At 38.4% G+C, this 18,886-nt stretch overlaps 1 protein-coding gene across 2 annotated transcripts; it reads right to left on the bottom strand.

Moving 5' to 3' along the window:
* Window positions 1-284: 284 nt before the first annotated feature.
* On the bottom strand, window positions 285-18,641 carry LOC102232782 (YTH domain-containing family protein 1-like). 2 transcript variants are annotated; one of them, XM_023338580.1, is made up of 6 exons: window positions 18,333-18,641; window positions 18,010-18,037; window positions 7,387-7,481; window positions 4,632-6,236; window positions 2,846-2,890; window positions 285-1,528 (listed from the first exon to the last, which is right to left on the bottom strand). In XM_023338580.1, the coding sequence occupies exons 1-6, from the start codon at window positions 18,360-18,362 to the stop codon at window positions 1,514-1,516; spliced, it is 1,818 nt and encodes a 605-aa protein (XP_023194348.1). In that variant the 5' UTR covers window positions 18,363-18,641; the 3' UTR covers window positions 285-1,513. The 2 variants fall into 2 exon arrangements, with proteins under 2 accessions (XP_023194348.1, XP_023194354.1); XM_023338586.1 differs by lacking the exon at window positions 7,387-7,481.
* Window positions 18,642-18,886: the final 245 nt, after the last annotated feature.

Genomic DNA, 18,886 nt, shown 5'->3' with positions numbered 1-18,886 from the left:
CTCTTGGTATTTTGTTTTTTAAACAGTATTGATTGATTTAGGTTTTTATCTTTTTTTAATCTTTCAGCATTTTAAAAATAAAGTTATATTTTTAAATATTTGTTACAATTTTTTCGGTGAACCTAAATAACTCAGTGCTGCAGATGATTTTCCCAACTTTGGGAAAATAATGAATATTTCTATTCTATTTTTCTATTTTTAAAGCTCGTTTTTAATTGCCTTGTCCACACAACTATGCAGTAATGTGTAAATAATTTAAAATTACCCAATAAAACCAACACAAACAACATATAAGTATATCTTTAATAACGAACATGATCAAATCTAAGAATGTGATAGTGACCTCTGATACAATAGATATTTAATACAAGGGTGACGTAAAATTTTGCATAAATTTTCTATATTCCAATACCATTATACAGTATAACTCTGATTTCCCCTGCTTTCTGCCACTCTTGCATACACACACAATACAGCAAGCAGTTAAAAAAAAGAAAGAAATAAAACAAACAAAAAATTCACAAACATTTACCACACAAGCTAGTCTCTTGGTTTCCATATACTTGACAATTAATCGGTCAATAATAATAATAACGATGCTGCTACAGCTTAACATTTTGAGGCGGTTTCTGTTCTGGTACATTAAAGCTTCTGAGAATGGAGTGGAAACTTATAATGTCAAGATTAAAATGGTGTTAAGAGAAAGAAAACCACACCTGGCTTAAATAAGCAGTATTAATTTCACAGAATTTGTAAATAGGATTTTAAGAGAACAGTTAATCTAAAAGAAAATTCTTTCCCTGAAAATGAAAATTTTCCCCTCTTGCTATTCTGAAAACAAAATTAAGGCTTCATTATTCCGCAAAACGATTATGCCAAGCCTTACTTCCAGATCATTCTTTTGTAGCCATTTGTAAAGATTTATGGTTTAATTTTCCACAGCCTTGCACATAAATATCTCTGCAAACAGAAACCTTCAGTTTTTCACTAAAGTAAAAGTTTCCTACAATGAAAATGGGTATCAAGAAGGTATTTATTCCTTCTTCTTCTGATGTTGATGATATAAAACACAACTGACCACACACACAGATAGCAGACGTTTTGTCATTAAAGTGTTCTCCACTCATTTAGATTAACCAACACGAGCACTTAACATCTCTTCAACACACAAACCACAATGTGAACAGTCACTGAATATCAGCAGCAGGTTGTTGGTCAGACGTGCAGATATTTTGTTTTCTGACTTAGCTGAGTAAACTTCCAAGGATAAAAAAAGTTAACTGATGTTATTAAAATAACTTTACATGGTGAAATTTTGTTTCATCCCTGCACGCGTTACAAAGTAACCCAGAGCAAAGTTGCTCAAAAGGTTTGACACAGGCCAAAGTTGTTAATAAATAGAAAACAATTATATTTTTTCTCTTTTTTTCTGTAACGTCTGTGTTTCCATTCTGATTTCATTGTGTCCGCCCAAATGTAAGTGCCGATCTTTTCAGAGGCTAGCTTCTACAGTTCACTTCTGACGATCCTGGAAAAAAAACAGAATACCTTTAATCAATCTTGCAAAGTTAAAATCTGTTAAAACATTTTTCAGAATCAGAGACCTAGTATAGGTACACAAATATTAAAAAGCCGATTACATGTGGAAATATTAACAGCATCAGGTGATAACTGATCGTTTAATCAACTAATTATGAAAAAAAATAACCTGACAATAATGTAAAGCTACATTTGGTTTTAAAACCGCAACTTTTTTAATCCCTTGCTTAAAGGATAAAAGTGGCGGCAGTTCCAGTGCTCAACCAGAGAGGGCGCTACAACTAGCTCTTTACATAAACACCAAAGAATCAGTGGTTTTCTACAGCAGACATTATAGCGAGTCCTTCTGGTAAATATTTCATCCTAAATTTATTGCAATCTGAACTGGGTTCTGGTCTTTTCCCTACTTTAGAGGTTTTGGTTTTGGTTAAAAAAGAAAAAAGAAAACCTACAGCGGACGCTTCGTATCGGCCGCACGTCATTTAAGGCTACGTGCCTACTCTCGCGTTTAAACTAATGCTGCGTTCAAGTTGAACTCTGAAATGGGAAATTCCGATTTCCCAATCGGAAAAAAATCAACTGGAACTCTCTCTAAAGTCCTATTTCCCAGAGGAAAACTGGGAGGAACTCCGACTACTCCCAGTTACGACTTGTAAGGCGGTCTTGCGCTTCAATATGGCCGCTCCTCGCATCAACAGTGTGGTGAAATTTTATTACTATTTTTTTTTAGCCATACACACATGTAAGAGTGCGACTAAAATCAACTACATGGAGCGCCTGCAACTCTAAACTGAACACATTAAAAGTGGTGTTTGTTCATGAAAAGTGAACATTAATCGAGACAGTAACTAGCAGCATTTATAGATTATGCAATTATGAGTGTAGTTCTGAGAGATTATCACAAAGTGACAGCTGATAAAAAAAAAGTGAAAATGTTTTTTCATTGCTAAATTTCATTGTTAAATTATTGGGTTTGTGCTACATTTACACCATTTGCTCATATTTTAATTGCTTGTTGTTCTTCATAAATGCACCACAAAGCTCCTATGGAAAATGGTTCTTTCCCCCAAGCCAAGCAAGGAAACCTTTTTTCATTTTCCCCTTTTCTGGGTGTTGGGAGTCAAAACATGTACAACTGGTGTTAGGAAAGCACTGATTTAGCACTGGAACCAGTTTATTTGAGAAAAAAAAAAAACATTAACAAAGCTCACTTATCCAAAGCTTAATTTTTAACTGAAACTCTAATTATTTTCTTTAACCATTACCCAAAACCCAGATAAGAGGTGCAAGATTAAACTGAGTTTACCTGATCAACTCTGGATCGACTCTGTATCGAGACAGGCTCATAGCTCTGGTAAAAACAAGAAAATAAAACCAGTAAGAAAATGTGGACAAAATGGTTAAAATGCTAAACTAAAAATAACATTTCATTTTACCTTTCGTATAATTTTTATTTAACCTGTTAAACTTCCATTTCTTGTGATGGGATAAGTGAGGACATGATAAATCATTTCACAATTTTTATCATGTTTAATAGAACTTTTTCCAGAGAACAAATACATTTGTTAGTAGGAAAATGATTAATTACTTGAATATTTCAATAGTCCATTCATCACAATTAATTCTATTAATTGTTTGAGCCATAATTGCGCTGTGATAATAGTGTGCAGGCAAAAATGTATGTTTAAAATAAATATTCCAAACAAATTTTTCATTCAATAGACATGTTGCAACATGACGTCACGTCCGCACGATCCCTTGGCGACGATCAGTACAATTGGTTTTAGCTGTCAAGTTGTCAACATGACGTGCTAAATCTTAAATGCATGCGTGATATATAAGAGAAAAAAGGATGCAGTGCTTTGCTGCTAATTGTCAACACTACAATAATTAGGCATCACATTTTACAGGTCAGAAAAAGTTTTAATAAAAAAGAAAAAGCAAGGGAAAGAGAAGCAGATCAGTTATGCTAGCTTGACTTTGACAACCTTAACATGTAGATGTGCTTCAGAATTCTGCGTTTAGATTCAGTCTCAAAAATACAAGAAGAGGCAACCTACACACCAACTCTGATCATCAGAAGAGCAGGGGTTTAAATTAGCTAATCAACAACCGTTGTGTTCAGATGTTCACTTATTACTAATCACAAACTAAACAAATCTGAAAACAATAGTATAACTGGCAGTGTCCCGTTTCTTGGTGTGGAAATCTGATACACTAGTGGAGCTGTTGTCAGTCAGTCAGTTGCTATGGCAACGAGTCTGTGTGTAGCATAGCCAGCACAGAGAGAGGGAAAAAAAGAACACGAGTGGTTTTCAGTTATTCTGCTACAGTTTTCTGCATTAATTTCACTTTGCTGTGGCGAACTGCACTAAATTAACAACACCTACATCTGAAGGTTTCATTTTGTTCATGACATTATTCCACTGCAGCAGCGTGGCTGTCGATGACATGTAAAAAAAAATCTTTGTTTTTTTGTTTTTTTTACCTCCAGCGTTAATCTAAACAATAAAATGCCATGTGTCTATACATAATTCCCACAAATCTGAAGCAGAAGTGAGCCGCACCATCTTAGTGTGTGCACAATGCAAAGCAGAGCCGGGGCTTTGAGTCCAACAAAATGAAAATATGTGGACACTCTTAACCAAAGTGGGGGAGAAAGATACATAAACAAAATGGCTGCTGCCGGGATCGACCCGTAAGAGACAGAGAATGGAAAATGTGTCAGACAATGTGGACAAGCTGCCTCCAATCTCATAAGACGGAGTTAACTATGTAGTGAAAGCAAAACGTGTTTATAAAAGCTACGTTAGCTAAGCTAATTCTGCTAGTTCGGCAGTAAGAACAACAGTAAATATCTCTTAGTATTACAAAGATAGAGTTTTCAAAAACGATAACAGAGTAACAGTAGTAATGTACTTATGCTGTTTATCAGTTAGATAGGAATGAGATGAGCTAGTTCTAATCTTGTGGCTTATTGTTGTCATAGCAACACCATAGCAACTGTCAAGATGGCCGTCAATCACAGAGTTCACGGTGTGACACGTCACATGAGAACTGTGTATATGGCTTGGTCTGGATCAGATAATTACCTTTTTCACGACGTCCTCCTCCTCCTGCTTCTTCTCGTAGTGGGAGAAGTCATCAAAGATGGAGGTGGTGTGTTTGTACTGGGCGATGATCTTCAGCACCTGCTTGGCCTTCTCCAGAGGAACCTCCTGGGTGTCCCGCGAGTTGGTGACCGGCTTGTTGTCGTTGTTCTCCAGGCGGATGTGGCGCAGCTGGCTGTTGGGCACGTCCTTAACAAACAGCCAGTTCACATCGAACTTGCCCTTCCACTTGTCCTGCGCCCAGACTCCGGCGCTGGTGCCGTAGTCCACAGGGGAGCGCATCTCCGCCACGCCGCAGAAGTGGCCGCTGCCGTTGACGCTGAACAACAAGTAGACAGGACCTTTGGCGGTCATGGCCCGGTAGGCGGCATCCAGCCGCTTGTTGCCGTGCTCCGTGCTGCACCAGATGGAGTACTTAATGGAGCGATGGATGTCGTCCTCGGAGTAGCTCTTGATGATGAACACGCGGCCGTTTTTCAAGTTCCAGTCGAAGTCCTTGGGGTTGTAGCTGTGGGCCGCTCGCAGCTTCTCCAGAACCGGGTGGGACTCCGATCCAGGATTGGTGGGAACGAACCCAGCCATGCCTCCGTTTCCTACACCACCACCGTTGGACGAGCCGCTGCTGTCCAGGCTTCCGCCACTGTAGCAGAGGTTGCGGTTGCGTGGCGCCACCCATCTGGTTTGGGGTGTTGGGGCGGAGTTGTGGTTCTGGTAGGACTGCGGCGGTCCTGGCATGGTCATCTGCTGAACGAGGGACTGGACGGACTGCAGGGACTGCTGCAGTGGAGGGATGAGGCTTGCGGTGTGGGAGTGCAGGTGGGACGGGTGGTGCTGGTGATGTAGTGGCGGCGCCATCTTGGCGGCGGTGCCTTTATTATCCCATGTGTCGATGTCCATGCTGTGCTTGATGGGCGGCGGCGGCAGCACTCCGCCGGATAGCGGCATCCCAGGCTTGTTCTTCGCCTTCTGCTGCTGCTGTTTGGCCGGTTTGCTGGCGATTGCCGCCCACGACGTCGGCTTTTGAGGCGGCATCCCGACTGGCGTGCCGCCATTGCCCGTGGCAACAGCCGCGGCGACACCCCCGCCTATCATGGAGCCTGCGCTCTTCACGCCCGAGCCACTTCCTGTCACATCGCCACCTATTTTTAGGCCCAGCATGCCCTGCTCCAGGCTGTTCATGCCTGGGGCTTTGCTTAGGGTGTCACTATGGAAACCGGTCTGGCCGTCAGGGACTAGAGTGCCCCCTAGGGAGCTAGGAGGGTAGCTGTAGCTGCCCCCATAGGCTGAGCTCTGAGTCTGCTGGCCCTGGGAGCCGCTGGTGCCCCAGGTGGAGAAGGCCGGGTTCTCTGGGAAAAAATTGAAGCGGTGCGGGTAAATGCTGCTGCTGAGCCCACCGGGCTGCCCGAACACGGTGTCGGGCATGAAGTGGTGGTCTCCATTACTGAGGGGGGCGTACGGGGCCAGGTAGGGGATTGGCGGGTCGCCTCCAGTGGACCAGGGCGCCTCATTAAGAGGGTAAGGAAATCCAATAGAGGGGGCATAGTAGCTGGACAGGTAGGGGTCCGTCATGGACTGATAGCTGTTATTCTACAAGGAAAAACAGATTCAAGATGAATCATCAGATAAAACCAAGCAAAGGGCAGGGCTGGGCAATTCAACAATTTTAATAATTTAATCAAATTTTTAGTTTTTGAAGATTTTTTTTTTCTCTCCATTAACTGGGTGACCATAGTTCAGATTGATGCGATGTCGACCAGGGGCAGCCATCTTGTTTTACAGCTTTTATTTATTTTGAATTCTACGACAGAATATTAGGGCCAGGTTAAGATTACATTTTTTAATTACAAGAATAAAGTCTCATGTCTGTAGAGTTAAGCCTGTCGCAATAAGCAATTAATTACATGACAAATTAAAGTGCGCTCAATTTCCATTAAATTTTTTAAACTAATTTTGTTTAGATATTTTATAATCCATTTTATTCACGGTTTTGCTTAATTCCTTGATTGTTGTGTCTTATTTTACACATTTGAAATCAAAAGAATATTAGCTGTTGAGAGGGCAAACTTGCATTATTATGTCATTATCCTTATGTTAGTTGAAAATAGTCTCAAAATGACATTATCATTTATTACAATAATTTCTAGGGCAAAATATCATCCAGAAAAAAATATTACTGTATCAGGCCTAAATGGAGCAGAAAAAGGTCATAGTATTACCAGAATAAAGTCATTATTAGGAGAACGGAGGAGTAATTTTAGGAGAACTTCTGCACAAACAATAACAAAAAATTTAAATGAGGAATGTTGTAAAGTTATAAATTGATGTTGGTTTTATAAATTGGATATGCTTAATTTTTTAACACATCACAATGATCAGAACAGGACTTTAAAATGATCATGCAACAAATGTGAGAAGCTTTTTTTCTCATTAAAATTATATTTTTCCTTTAATTTTTCAACGTTCTGGTAAAAATGCGTCTATATTCCATTATTATGACTATTTTGTTGTTATTAAATAAAAATGATCATAACCTGGCCCTAAGAACTCATATAAGGGGAATAGAAATATATTTGTTGTTAAATTTCTGTTGTCTTGAGAAAATAAAATGTATTAAAAATAATCAGAAATCGGATCTGGCGTCAGAAAACCAGAGATTTTATTTTCAAGCCGTATCGCCCAGCCCTACAGAAGCGTTTCAGTGTCACAGATCTTTAAAATATCCCTCTGTAGCTCCTACCTGACTGGACTGGCTAGTGAGATACGGCTCAAAGTCATTATCATGCACAGAGTCCTTCTGGTGGAGGGAGCCATTCTGCACTGAAACTGGAAAGGCTGCAATAAAATCAAACTACTGTTAAAACCGGACACCATCATTTGCATAAACTTCCAACCAGGCAAATAGAGCCATGTTTATTATGAAGCTAATAGATGATGAACATGATGGAGATAAAACACTGACATCATCTGCATGAAAGCTCAACACCAGGACGTTAGCTTAAACAAATGAGAACTGATCCACTAGCCTCTGTACACAAACAGGGTTTCATGATTGAAACAGATGAAACTACCTTTGTTTTCTTCACTGTCATACAGAGTCAGAAGTTTACATACACTTTGATCACAATGCCTGAAACAATTTGGGAAGGCTCAACTGATGGCACGTCAAAGCTCTGTTTTCACCTCACAGTCCAGAAGTTGCAACTTTTGCTACATTTTCAGCTGGTTTGGTTCGCTTTCACACTGCACTGTGTCAAACAAGCCAAACTAAGAAAACTGCACCGATTGAAGTTTTCCGGCCAATTTCTGATTACCGATCTTTAAAAACCCTCACCTGCACATTCCAATTTGGCCGATGCAATTTTTTTTGTCTGAAATGTCGCTAAATATAACAAGAAAGTTGCTGAGTTGGCAGCAGTGGAGTGACTATGGTTAACTGCAAACATGCAGACATGACCTGGTGGGCCGGTCTGTCAGTCAAACCTCTCTAACAGGAAAACACAAGAGGACATTGCCTGATTTTCAGACCTTTGGCGAGGCAGATAAGATCAGTTTCATATGCAAGTTTTGTCTGATCTCTCAAAATTAAGGAAATTAAATTGGTGCACTCTAGTTTTAATGGTACATATTTTAAACTTGGCTTGTTTTGAACTGTTAACATTAATTAAAATGGCTGACAAGCTCCTAGCCTCAAACCGCTCTGAGATTTTCTGCCTTTCCCATAAACTCAGAAGAATCTGACATCCATCAACTGAATCAATAATAACTAAACAAAACATAATTTTAAAAAATCCAATGTCAAGTTTGAATGTAATTATCAGAGGTGGGCAGAGTACCTAAAAACTAGAAAATTTCGGAAGAAATTTAGCCGGGGCCTGCCAAGGCGCGCCCGTCGGGCATGGGCCCGGCGTCGTCGCGCCACAAATCGGCGTCGACGCCAAAGGACGCCGCGACGTGATCAGTGGCACGCGGAGAACCGCAAGAACGTTAAGCGAGGCGGACGTGCACCGTTCGGTACGATTTAAAATGTTGTCAAGGCTTTTATTTTGGAAGTTTTGTTAACCTTCATTTCAAAGGGCCAAACTAATCCCATGCGTAATAGTCCTTGGGTTAAAATAGTTATATAATGCTCAAAACACAAGTAGCTGATGTAAAAATATTCAAGGCTTTTATTTTGAAATTTTCAGTATGCTTCATTTCAAAGGGCCAAACTAATACCACGTGTAACAGTGCTTTGGATGAAAAAGTCAAATAAAGCCAAAAAGAGCAATTACGTCATGTAAAATTATTCAAGGCTTTTATTTTGAAATTTTCAGAATGCTTCATTTCAAAGGGCCAAACTAATACCACGTGTAACAGTGCTTTGGATGAAAAAGTCAAATAAAGCCAAAAAGAGCAATTACCTGATGTAAAAATATTCAAGGCTTTTATTTTGAAATTATTATTATGCTCCATTTTAAAGTTCCAAACTAATCCCATGTGTAACAGTGCTTTGGATGAAAAAGTCATATAAAGCCAAAAACAGCAATTACCTGATGTAAAAATATTCAAGGCTTTTATTTTGAAATTTTCAGTATGCTTCATTTCAAAGTTCCAAAGTAATCCCATGTGTAACAGTGCTTTGGATGAAAACGTCAAATAAAGCCAAAAACAGCAATTACCTGATGTAAAAATATTCAAGGCTTTTATTTTGAAATTATTATTATGCTCCATTTTAAAGTTCCGAACTAATCCCATGTGTAACATTGCTTTGGATGAAAAAGTCATATACGGCCAAAAAGAGCAATTACTTCATGTAAAATATTCAAGGCTTTTATTTTGAAATTTTCAGTATGCTTCATTTTAAAGTTCTGAACTAATACCACGTGTAAGAGTGCTTTGGATGAAAAAGTCAAATAAAGCCAAAAAGAGCAATTACGTCATGTAAAAATATTCAAGGCTTTTATTTTGAAACTTTTGTTAAGCTTCATTTCAAAGGGCCAAACTAATACCACGTGTAACAGTGCTTTGGATGAAAAAGTCAAATAAAGCCAAAAAGAGCAATTACATGATGTAAAAATATTCAAGGCTTTAATTTTGAAATTTTTGTTAATATTCATTTCAAAGGGCCAAACTAATACCATGTGTAACAGTGCTTTGGATGAAAAAGTCAAATAAAGCCAAAAAGAGCAATTACGTCATGTAAAAATATTCAAGGCTTTTATTTTGAAATTTGCAGGATGCTTCATTTCAAAGGGCCAAACTAATCCCATGCGTAATAGTCCTTCGGTTAAAATAGTTATATAATGCTCAAAACACAAGTAGCTGATGTAAAAATATTCAAGGCTTTTATTTTGAAATTTTTGTTAAGCTTCATTTTAAAGGGCCAAACTAATACCATGTGTAACAGTGCTTTGGATGAAAAAGTCAAATAAAGCCAAAAAAGAGCAATTACGTCATGTAAAAATATTCAGGGCTTTTATTGTGAAATTTTCAATATGCTTAATTTTAAAGTGTAAAACTAATCCCATGTGTAACAGTTACTGAGTTAAATCAGTTATATACAGCCCAAAGCAGCAAGTAGTTGTAAAGGCCAGTTCTCAGTCCTGATCTGTTTCAACTGAGGATAGATAGAACTACAACGATGCGTATTCGTAGTCCTAACCAGCAGCCAATAGCCTCTTGAGTTCCGTTGCTATGGCAAATAATGGTCTCAGCAGGTGTGAGCTCTGAGCTGTGAGCTCTCAAACACACAAGTGTGTTTGAGCAAACACACTTTACTGAAAAAAAGCATTGGAAACAAATCCTTCTTGTTCGGGAACCGTAATACATATTCGAAAAGCGTTTTAAGCGTATGACAGTTCAATGTGTCTTCTGCGATAGTCCCGAGATTCATATCTGTACCTCACTCAGAGCATTTACAGTGATGAGAGAAAGAAATGTTGTGCCCAGATATGAACCGAGGTCGGCTGTCACTCTAATATGAGCAAAAATGAGAAACTTTGGGTCGCTTAGAGGCAAATTGTGGACAAACCATAACTGGTATCGACGAGCCGTCTTCACTTTCGAAGAGATCACAGACGTATCTACAAAATGAAATTTGAATGGCATTTCTAGGTGAATTTGTGACGACACAGCAAATCCTCAAAAATAGGGTATTTCTAGGATTTTTCCCATTGAGTTATAATGGGGTTTTTTTCGTAGTTTTTTGCGAATTATGTCGCCATGTTAATCCCGAATCCCACCAAAAGTAATAGCTGGAATGGCGTGAATTTTCTGCACGTTTTGATACCTCTTTTGTAGGTGTGCACGCAGCGGTATGAGCCGCATTAACGGTTACGGATGAAAAATAAAGAATAACTAGAAAATTTCGGAAGAAATTTAGCCGGGGCCTGCCAAGGCGCGCCCGTCGGGCATGGTCCCGGCGTCGTCGCGCCACAAATCGGCGTCGACGCCAAAGGACGCCGCGACGTGATCAGTGGCACGCGGAGAACCGCAAGAACGTTAAGCGAGGCGGACGTGCACCGTTCGGTACGATTTAAAATGTTGTCAAGGCTTTTATTTTGGAAGTTTTGTTAACCTTCATTTCAAAGGGCCAAACTAATCCCATGCGTAATAGTCCTTGGGTTAAAATAGTTATATAATGCTCAAAACACAAGTAGCTGATGTAAAAATATTCAAGGCTTTTATTTTGAAATTTTCAGTATGCTTCATTTCAAAGGGCCAAACTAATACCACGTGTAACAGTGCTTTGGATGAAAAAGTCAAATAAAGCCAAAAAGAGCAATTACGTCATGTAAAATTATTCAAGGCTTTTATTTTGAAATTATTATTATGCTCCATTTTAAAGTTCCAAACTAATCCCATGTGTAACATTGCTTTGGATGAAAAAGTCATATACGGCCAAAAAAAGCAATTACCTGATGTGAAAATATTCAAGGCTTTTATTTTGAAATTATTATTCTCCATTTTAAAGTTCCAAAGTAATCCCATGTGTAACAGTGCTTTGGATGAAAACGTCAAATAAAGCCAAAAACAGCAATTACCTGATGTAAAAATATTCAAGGCTTTTATTTTGAAATTATTATTATGCTCCATTTTAAAGTTCCAAACTAATCCCATGTGTAACAGTTACTGAGTTAAATCAGTTATATACAGCCCATAGCAGCAGTAGTTCTAAAGGCCAGTTCAGTCCTGATCTGTTTCAACTGAGGATAGATAGAACTACAGTGATGCGTATTCGTAGTCCTAACCAGCAGCCAATAGCCTCTTGAGTTCCGTTGCTATGGCAAATAATGGTCTCAGCAGGTGTGAGCTCTGAGCTGTGAGCTCTCAAACACACAAGTGTGTTTGAGCAAACACACTTTACTGAAAAAAAGCATTGGAAACAAATCCTTCTTGTTCGGGAACCGTAATACATATTCGAAAAGCGTTTCGAGCGTATGACAGTTCAATGTGTCTTCTGCGATAGTCCCGAGATTCATATCTGTACCTCACTCAGAGCATTTACAGCGATGAGAGAAAGAAATGTTGTGCCCATATCTGATCCGAGGTCGGCTGTCACTCTAATATGAGCAAAAATGAGAAACTTTGGGTCGCTTAGAGGCAAATTGTGGACAAACCATAACTGGTATCGACGAGCCGTCTTCACTTTCGAAGAGATCACAGACGTATCTACAAAATGAAATTTGAATGGCATTTCTAGGTGAATTTGTGACGACACAGCAAATCCTCAAAAATAGGGTATTTCTAGGATTTTTCCCATTGAGTTATAATGGGGTTTTTTTCGTAGTTTTTTGCGAATTATGTCGCCACGTTAAGCCCAAATCCCACCAGAAGTAATAGCTCCAATGGCGTGAATTTTCTGCACGTTTTGATACCTCATTTGTAGGTGTGCACCCAGCGGTATGAGCCGCATTAACGGTTACGGAAGAAAAATAAAGTTCTATAATAATAATAATAATAATAATATTAAAGAGACGCTTCTCTCCGACAATAGTAATAGGTTCCTGCCATTGCTTTGCATGGCAGGCCCCAACTAGAAAAACAAAATTTCTGAAGAAATTTAGCCGGGGCCTGCCAAGGCGCGCCCGTCGGGCTTGGGCCCGGCGTCGTCACGCCACAAATCGGCGTCGACGCTAAAGAACGCCGCGACGTAATCAGTGGCACGCGGAGAACCGCAAGAACGTTAAGCGAGGCGGACGTACACCATTCGGTACGATTTAAAATGTTGTCAAGGCTTTTATTTTGGAAGTTTTGTTAAACTTCATTTCAAAGGCCCAAACTAATAACATGCGTAATAGTCCTTGGGTTAAAATAGTTATATAATGCTCAAAACACAAGTAGCTGATGTAAAAATATTCAAGGCTTTTATTTTGAAATTTTCAGTATGCTTCATTTCAAAGTTCCGAACTAATACCATGTGTAACAGTGCTTTGGATGAAAAAGTCATATACGGCCAAAAAAAGCAATTACATGATGTAAAAATATTCAAGGCTTTTATTTTGAAATTTTCAGTATGCTTCATTTCAGAGGGCCAAACTATTCCATTGTGTAACAGTGCTTTGGATAAAAATGTCACATAAAGCCAAAAACCGCAATTACATGATGTAAAAATATTCAAGGCTTTTATTTTGAAATTATTATTATGCTCCATTTTAAAGTTCCGAACGAATCCCATGTGTAACAGTGCTTTGGATGAAAAAGTCATACAAAGCCAAAAAGAGCAATGACCTGATGTAAAAATATTCAAGGTTTTTATTTTGAAATTATTATTATGCTTAATTTTAAAGTTCCGAACTAATCACATGTGTAACAGTGCTTTGGATGAAAAAGTCATACAAAGACAAAAACAGCAATTGCATGATGTAAAAATATTCAAGGCTTTTATTTTGAAATTATTATTATGCTCCATTTTAAAGTTCCGAACTAATACCACGTGTAACATTGCTTTGGATGAAAAAGTCACATAAAGCCAAAAACAGCAATTACCTGATGTAACAACATTCAAGGCTTTTATTTTGAAATTATTATTATGCTCCATTTTAAAGTTCCGAACTAATCCCATGTGTAACATTGCTTTGGATGAAAAAGTCATATACGGCCAAAAAGAGCAATTACTTCATGTAAAATATTCAAGGCTTTTATTTTGAAATTTTCAGTATGCTTCATTTTAAAGTTCTGAACTAATACCACGTGTAAGAGTGCTTTGGATGAAAAAGTCAAATAAAGCCAAAAAGAGCAATTACGTCATGTAAAAATATTCAAGGCTTTTATTTTGAAATTTTTGTTAAGCTTCATTTTAAAGGGCCAAACTAATACCACGTGTAACAGTGCTTTGGATGAAAAAGTCACATAAAGCCAAAAACAGCAATTACCTGATGTAAAAATATTCAAGGCTTTTATTTTGAAATTATTATTATGCTCCATTTTAAAGTTCCGAACTAATCCCATGTGTAACATTGCTTCGGATGAAAAAGTCATATACGGCCAAAAAAAGCAATTACCTGATGTAAAAATATTCAAGGCTTTTATTTTGAAATTATTATTATTCTCCATTTTAAAGTTCCAAAGTAATCCCATGTGTAACAGTGCTTTGGATGAAAACGTCAAATAAAGCCAAAAACAGCAATTACCTGATGTAAAACTATTCAAGGCTTTTATTTTGAAATTATTATTATGCTCCATTTTAAAGTTCCAAACTAATCCCATGTGTAACAGTTACTGAGTTAAATCAGTTATATACAGCCCATAGCAGCAGTAGTTCTAAAGGCCAGTTCTCAGTCCTGATCTGTTTCAACTGAGGATAGATAGAACTACAGCGATGCGTATTCGTAGTCCAAATCAGCAGCCAATAGCCTCTTGAGTTCCGTTGCTATGGCAAATAATGGTCTCAGCAGGTGTGAGCTCTGAGCTGTGAGCTCTCAAACACACAAGTGTGTTTGAGCAAACACACTTTACTGAAAAAAAGCATTGGAAACAAATCCTTCTTGTTCGGGAACCGTAATACATATTCGAAAAGCGTTTCGAGCGTATGACAGTTCAATGTGTCTTCTGCGATAGTCCCGAGATTCATATCTGTACCTCAGTCAGAGCATTTACAGTGATGAGAGAAAGAAATGTTGTGCCCAGATATGAACCGAGATGGGCTGTCACTGTAATTTCAGCAAAAATGAGAAAGTTTGGGTCGCTTAGAGGCAAATTGTGGACAAACCGTAACTGGTATCGACGAGCCGTCTTCACTTTCGAAGAGATCACAGACGTATCTACAAAATGAAATTTGAATGGCATTTCTAGGTGAATTTGTGACGACACAGCAAATCCTCAAAAATAGGGTATTTCTAGGATTTTTCCCATTGAGTTATAATGGGGTTTTTTTCGTAGTTTTTTGCGAATTATGTCGCCACGTTAAGCCCAAATCCCACCAGAAGTAATAGCTCCAATGGCGTGAATTTTCTGCACGTTTTGATACCTCATTTGTAGGTGTGCACCCAGCGGTATGAGCCGCATTAACGGTTACGGAAGAAAAATAAAGAATACTAGAAAATTTCGGAAGAAATTTAGCCGGGGCCTGCCAAGGCGCGCCCGTCGGGCATGGGCCCGGCGTCGTCGCGCCACAAATCGGCGTCGACGCCAAAGGACGCCGCGACGTGATCAGTGGCACGCGGAGAACCGCAAGAACGTTAAGCGAGGCGGACGTGCACCGTTCGGTACGATTTAAAATGTTGTCAAGGCTTTTATTTTGGAAGTTTTGTTAACCTTCATTTCAAAGGGCCAAACTAATCCCATGCGTAATAGTCCTTGGGTTAAAATAGTTATATAATGCTCAAAACACAAGTAGCTGATGTAAAAATATTCAAGGCTTTTATTTTGAAATTTTCAGTATGCTTCATTTCAAAGGGCCAAACTAATACCACGTGTAACAGTGCTTTGGATGAAAAAGTCAAATAAAGCCAAAAAGAGCAATTACGTCATGTAAAATTATTCAAGGCTTTTATTTTGAAATTTTCAGAATGCTTCATTTCAAAGGGCCAAACTAATACCACGTGTAACAGTGCTTTGGATGAAAAAGTGAAATAAAGCCAAAAAGAGCAATTACCTGATGTAAAAATATTCAAGGCTTTTATTTTGAAATTATTATTATGCTCCATTTTAAAGTTCCAAACTAATCCCATTTGTAACAGTGCTTTGGATGAAAAAGTCATATAAAGCCAAAAACAGCAATTACCTGATGTAAAAATATTCAAGGCTTTTATTTTGAAATTATTATTATTCTCCATTTTAAAGTTCCAAAGTAATCCCATGTGTAACAGTGCTTTGGATGAAAACGTCAAATAAAGCCAAAAACAGCAATTACCTGATGTAAAAATATTCAAGGCTTTTATTTTGAAATTATTATTCTCCATTTTAAAGTTCCAAACTAATCCCATGTGTAACATTGCTTTGGATGAAAAAGTCATATGCGGCCAAAAAAAGCAATTACCTGATGTAAAAATATTCAAGGCTTTTATTTTGAAATTATTATTATTCTCCATTTTAAAGTTCCAAAGTAATCCCATGTGTAACAGTGCTTTGGATGAAAACGTCAAATAAAGCCAAAAACAGCAATTACCTGATGTAAAACTATTCAAGGCTTTTATTTTGAAATTATTATTATGCTCCATTTTAAAGTTCCAAAGTAATCCCATGTGTAACAGTTACTGAGTTAAATCAGTTATATACAGCCCATAGCAGCAGTAGTTCTAAAGGCCAGTTCTCAGTCCTGATCTGTTTCAACTGAGGATAGATAGAACTACAGTGATGCGTATTCGTAGTCCAAATCAGCAGCCAATAGCCTCTTGAGTTCCGTTGCTATGGCAAATAATGGTCTCAGCAGGTGTGAGCTCTGAGCTGTGAGCTCTCAAACACACAAGTGTGTTTGAGCAAACACACTTTACTGAAAAAAAGCATTGGAAACAAATCCTTCTTGTTCGGGAACCGTAATACATATTCGAAAAGCGTTTCGAGCGTATGACAGTTCAATGTGTCTTCTGCGATAGTCCCGAGATTCATATCTGTACCTCACTCAGAGCATTTACAGTGATGAGAGAAAGAAATGTTGTGCCCAGATATGAACCGAGATGGGCTGTCACTCTAATTTGAAGAAAAATGAGAAACTTTGGGTCGCTTAGAGGCAAATTGTGGACAAACCGTAACTGGTATCGACGAGCCGTCTTCACTTTCGAAGAGATCACAGACGTATCTACAAAATGAAATTTGAATGGCATTTCTAGGTGAATTTGTGACGACACAGCAAATCCTCAAAAATAGGGTATTTCTAGGATTTTTCCCATTGAGTTATAATGGGGTTTTTTTCGTAGTTTTTTGCGAATTATGTCGCCACGTTAAGCCCAAATCCCACCAGAAGTAATAGCTCCAATGGCGTGAATTTTCTGCACGTTTTGATACCTCATTTGTAGGTGTGCACCCAGCGGTACGAGCCGCATTAACGGTTACGGAAGAAAAATAAAGAATTATAATAATATTAAAGAGACGCTTGTTGGGTGTAGAGTAATAGGTTCCTGCCATTGCTTTGCATGGCAGGCCCCAAATACTTAAAGAGACGCTTCTCTCCGACAATAGTAATAGGTTCCTGCCATTGCTTTGCATGGCAGGCCCCAATAATAATAAAGAAACTTTTCTTGGGAGAATAGCAATAGGTTCCTGCCATTGCTTTGCATGGCAGGCCCCAATTTTACTGAAGAGTAAAACCACTTCAACATATTTGAAAAAAAAGTTTTTGGTAAAAAGTTTACTCAAGTGCTGAGTAACTGATCAAATTATCAATCATTTAATATTTAAAAAATGTAATAATTAGATGAACCAAATGATAAAGTTAAGTGGAAATTTTGGTATTTTAAAGACAGAAATGACTATATTTCTTATAAGTAACAAAATATAACAAAACCAGGCAAAACATTTTTTCCTAAATTAATTTATTTCAATATAAAACTAACAAAAAACTGCAGGTCTGTATATGGTAAATTTCTGGTTAAAATATGCTTGTTCTTTAAAAAATCCAGAAATGTTACTCAAGTAAAAGTAGAAATACTTCATAATAAAATTACTTAAGTAAAAGTAAAAAGTGCAGCACAATAAACTGCTCCTAAAAGTAATTTTTTTTTCACACATATAAAGTTATTCAAGCAAATGTAACTAGTTACTACCCAGCTCTGTTTACATCACAGCTTCATGTTGTAGATTATTCTGGTGTGTTGTCAGTCATCAACATATAAGGCCCGCCTTTTTTTTTTAAATCTACCTGGTAAGGGGGCAGGTGTGTGTGTGTGTGTTTAATATTTACATAGATTAACGCCTGGTTTTGCAGTGAACATTAATCTCTTACCTTTGCTTGCATCTTGTCCTTTCGATGTCTTCACGGTAACATTAAAGAGAGAGAACACAAACACATCATGTTTTGGTCATGTTTGCACATTTAGCATGCTCTAGTTTAATTTGCGCATTTTAAGATGGACTCTAATAGGAATATTAAGCAGTGTTGAGGAGTCAGATGGCAACTGGAAGCTGTGGTCCAGGCCTTGGTGGGCTCCCAGCAGATGATTTTAGCAGCTAACCTCTCCTCTCTCTGGGCTAACTAACTTCCTAGCTCCGGTTTCACGGCTCAGTTCACCTCTCTACACGTAAATATGAAACATTTTCGCCGCTCACCTGAGGGTCTATGCTAGCGGCAGACATCATTTATCCACCAGGTGTTGTGTTGGAATGGAGCCCCGACAGGACGAGCTACGGAGAGGCTTTTTTCTCTGCCCTGCTAGCAGCGGCTGTTAGCCGGACTATCGACTCGGCTCGCCTGCGCTTGTCGTGGCCCTGCTGGCAGGTCGCGCCGCCCTGTCCGCATTAATCCAGCCGGGCTTCAGTCCGCTCCGAGCCCCTCAAAGCTAAACTAGTCCAGCCCCGGCGGCCTCGCAGCTCATTTGGCCCCAAAACAGCAGCTTCTTCCAGTGCCTGAGGAGCGGAAATGACGTAGCTGGGTCACGTGACTGCACAATGGCAAAATCAAAGACGTTGACTAAAGGAGGATTTTGTTTCTAAAAATGCATACCGCTATTTAAAATTATATTCAGCATTTTATATATACTACAAAATAGTTATTTAACCATATATACATATATATACGGTTACTAACTAGATTACTTAATTAAATAGTTAATTTAAATATTTCAATATAGTTGTTTATATAACTAGTTATTTATAACTAGTTA

This window comes from Xiphophorus maculatus, chromosome 1 (genome assembly GCF_002775205.1).
Source record: "Xiphophorus maculatus strain JP 163 A chromosome 1, X_maculatus-5.0-male, whole genome shotgun sequence".
In the NCBI taxonomy this organism is placed as follows: domain Eukaryota; kingdom Metazoa; phylum Chordata; class Actinopteri; order Cyprinodontiformes; family Poeciliidae; genus Xiphophorus; species Xiphophorus maculatus.
This window is presented reverse-complemented; position numbering and strand designations above follow the sequence as displayed.

What these genes read in the sequence shown, in the direction of transcription:
- LOC102232782 (XM_023338580.1), bottom strand. Translation starts at nt 18,362, where the DNA reads ATGATGTCTGCCGCTAGCATAGACCCTCAG. An exon ending in CCGCTAGCATAGACCCTCAG is followed by an intron (nt 18,038 to 18,332) that starts GTGAGCGGCGAA and finishes GTTACCGTGAAG; the next exon opens with ACATCGAAAGGACAAGATGC. An exon ending in AGGAGGACGTCGTGAAAAAG is followed by an intron (nt 2,891 to 4,631) that starts GTAATTATCTGA and finishes TGTTTTTACCAG; the next exon opens with AGCTATGAGCCTGTCTCGAT.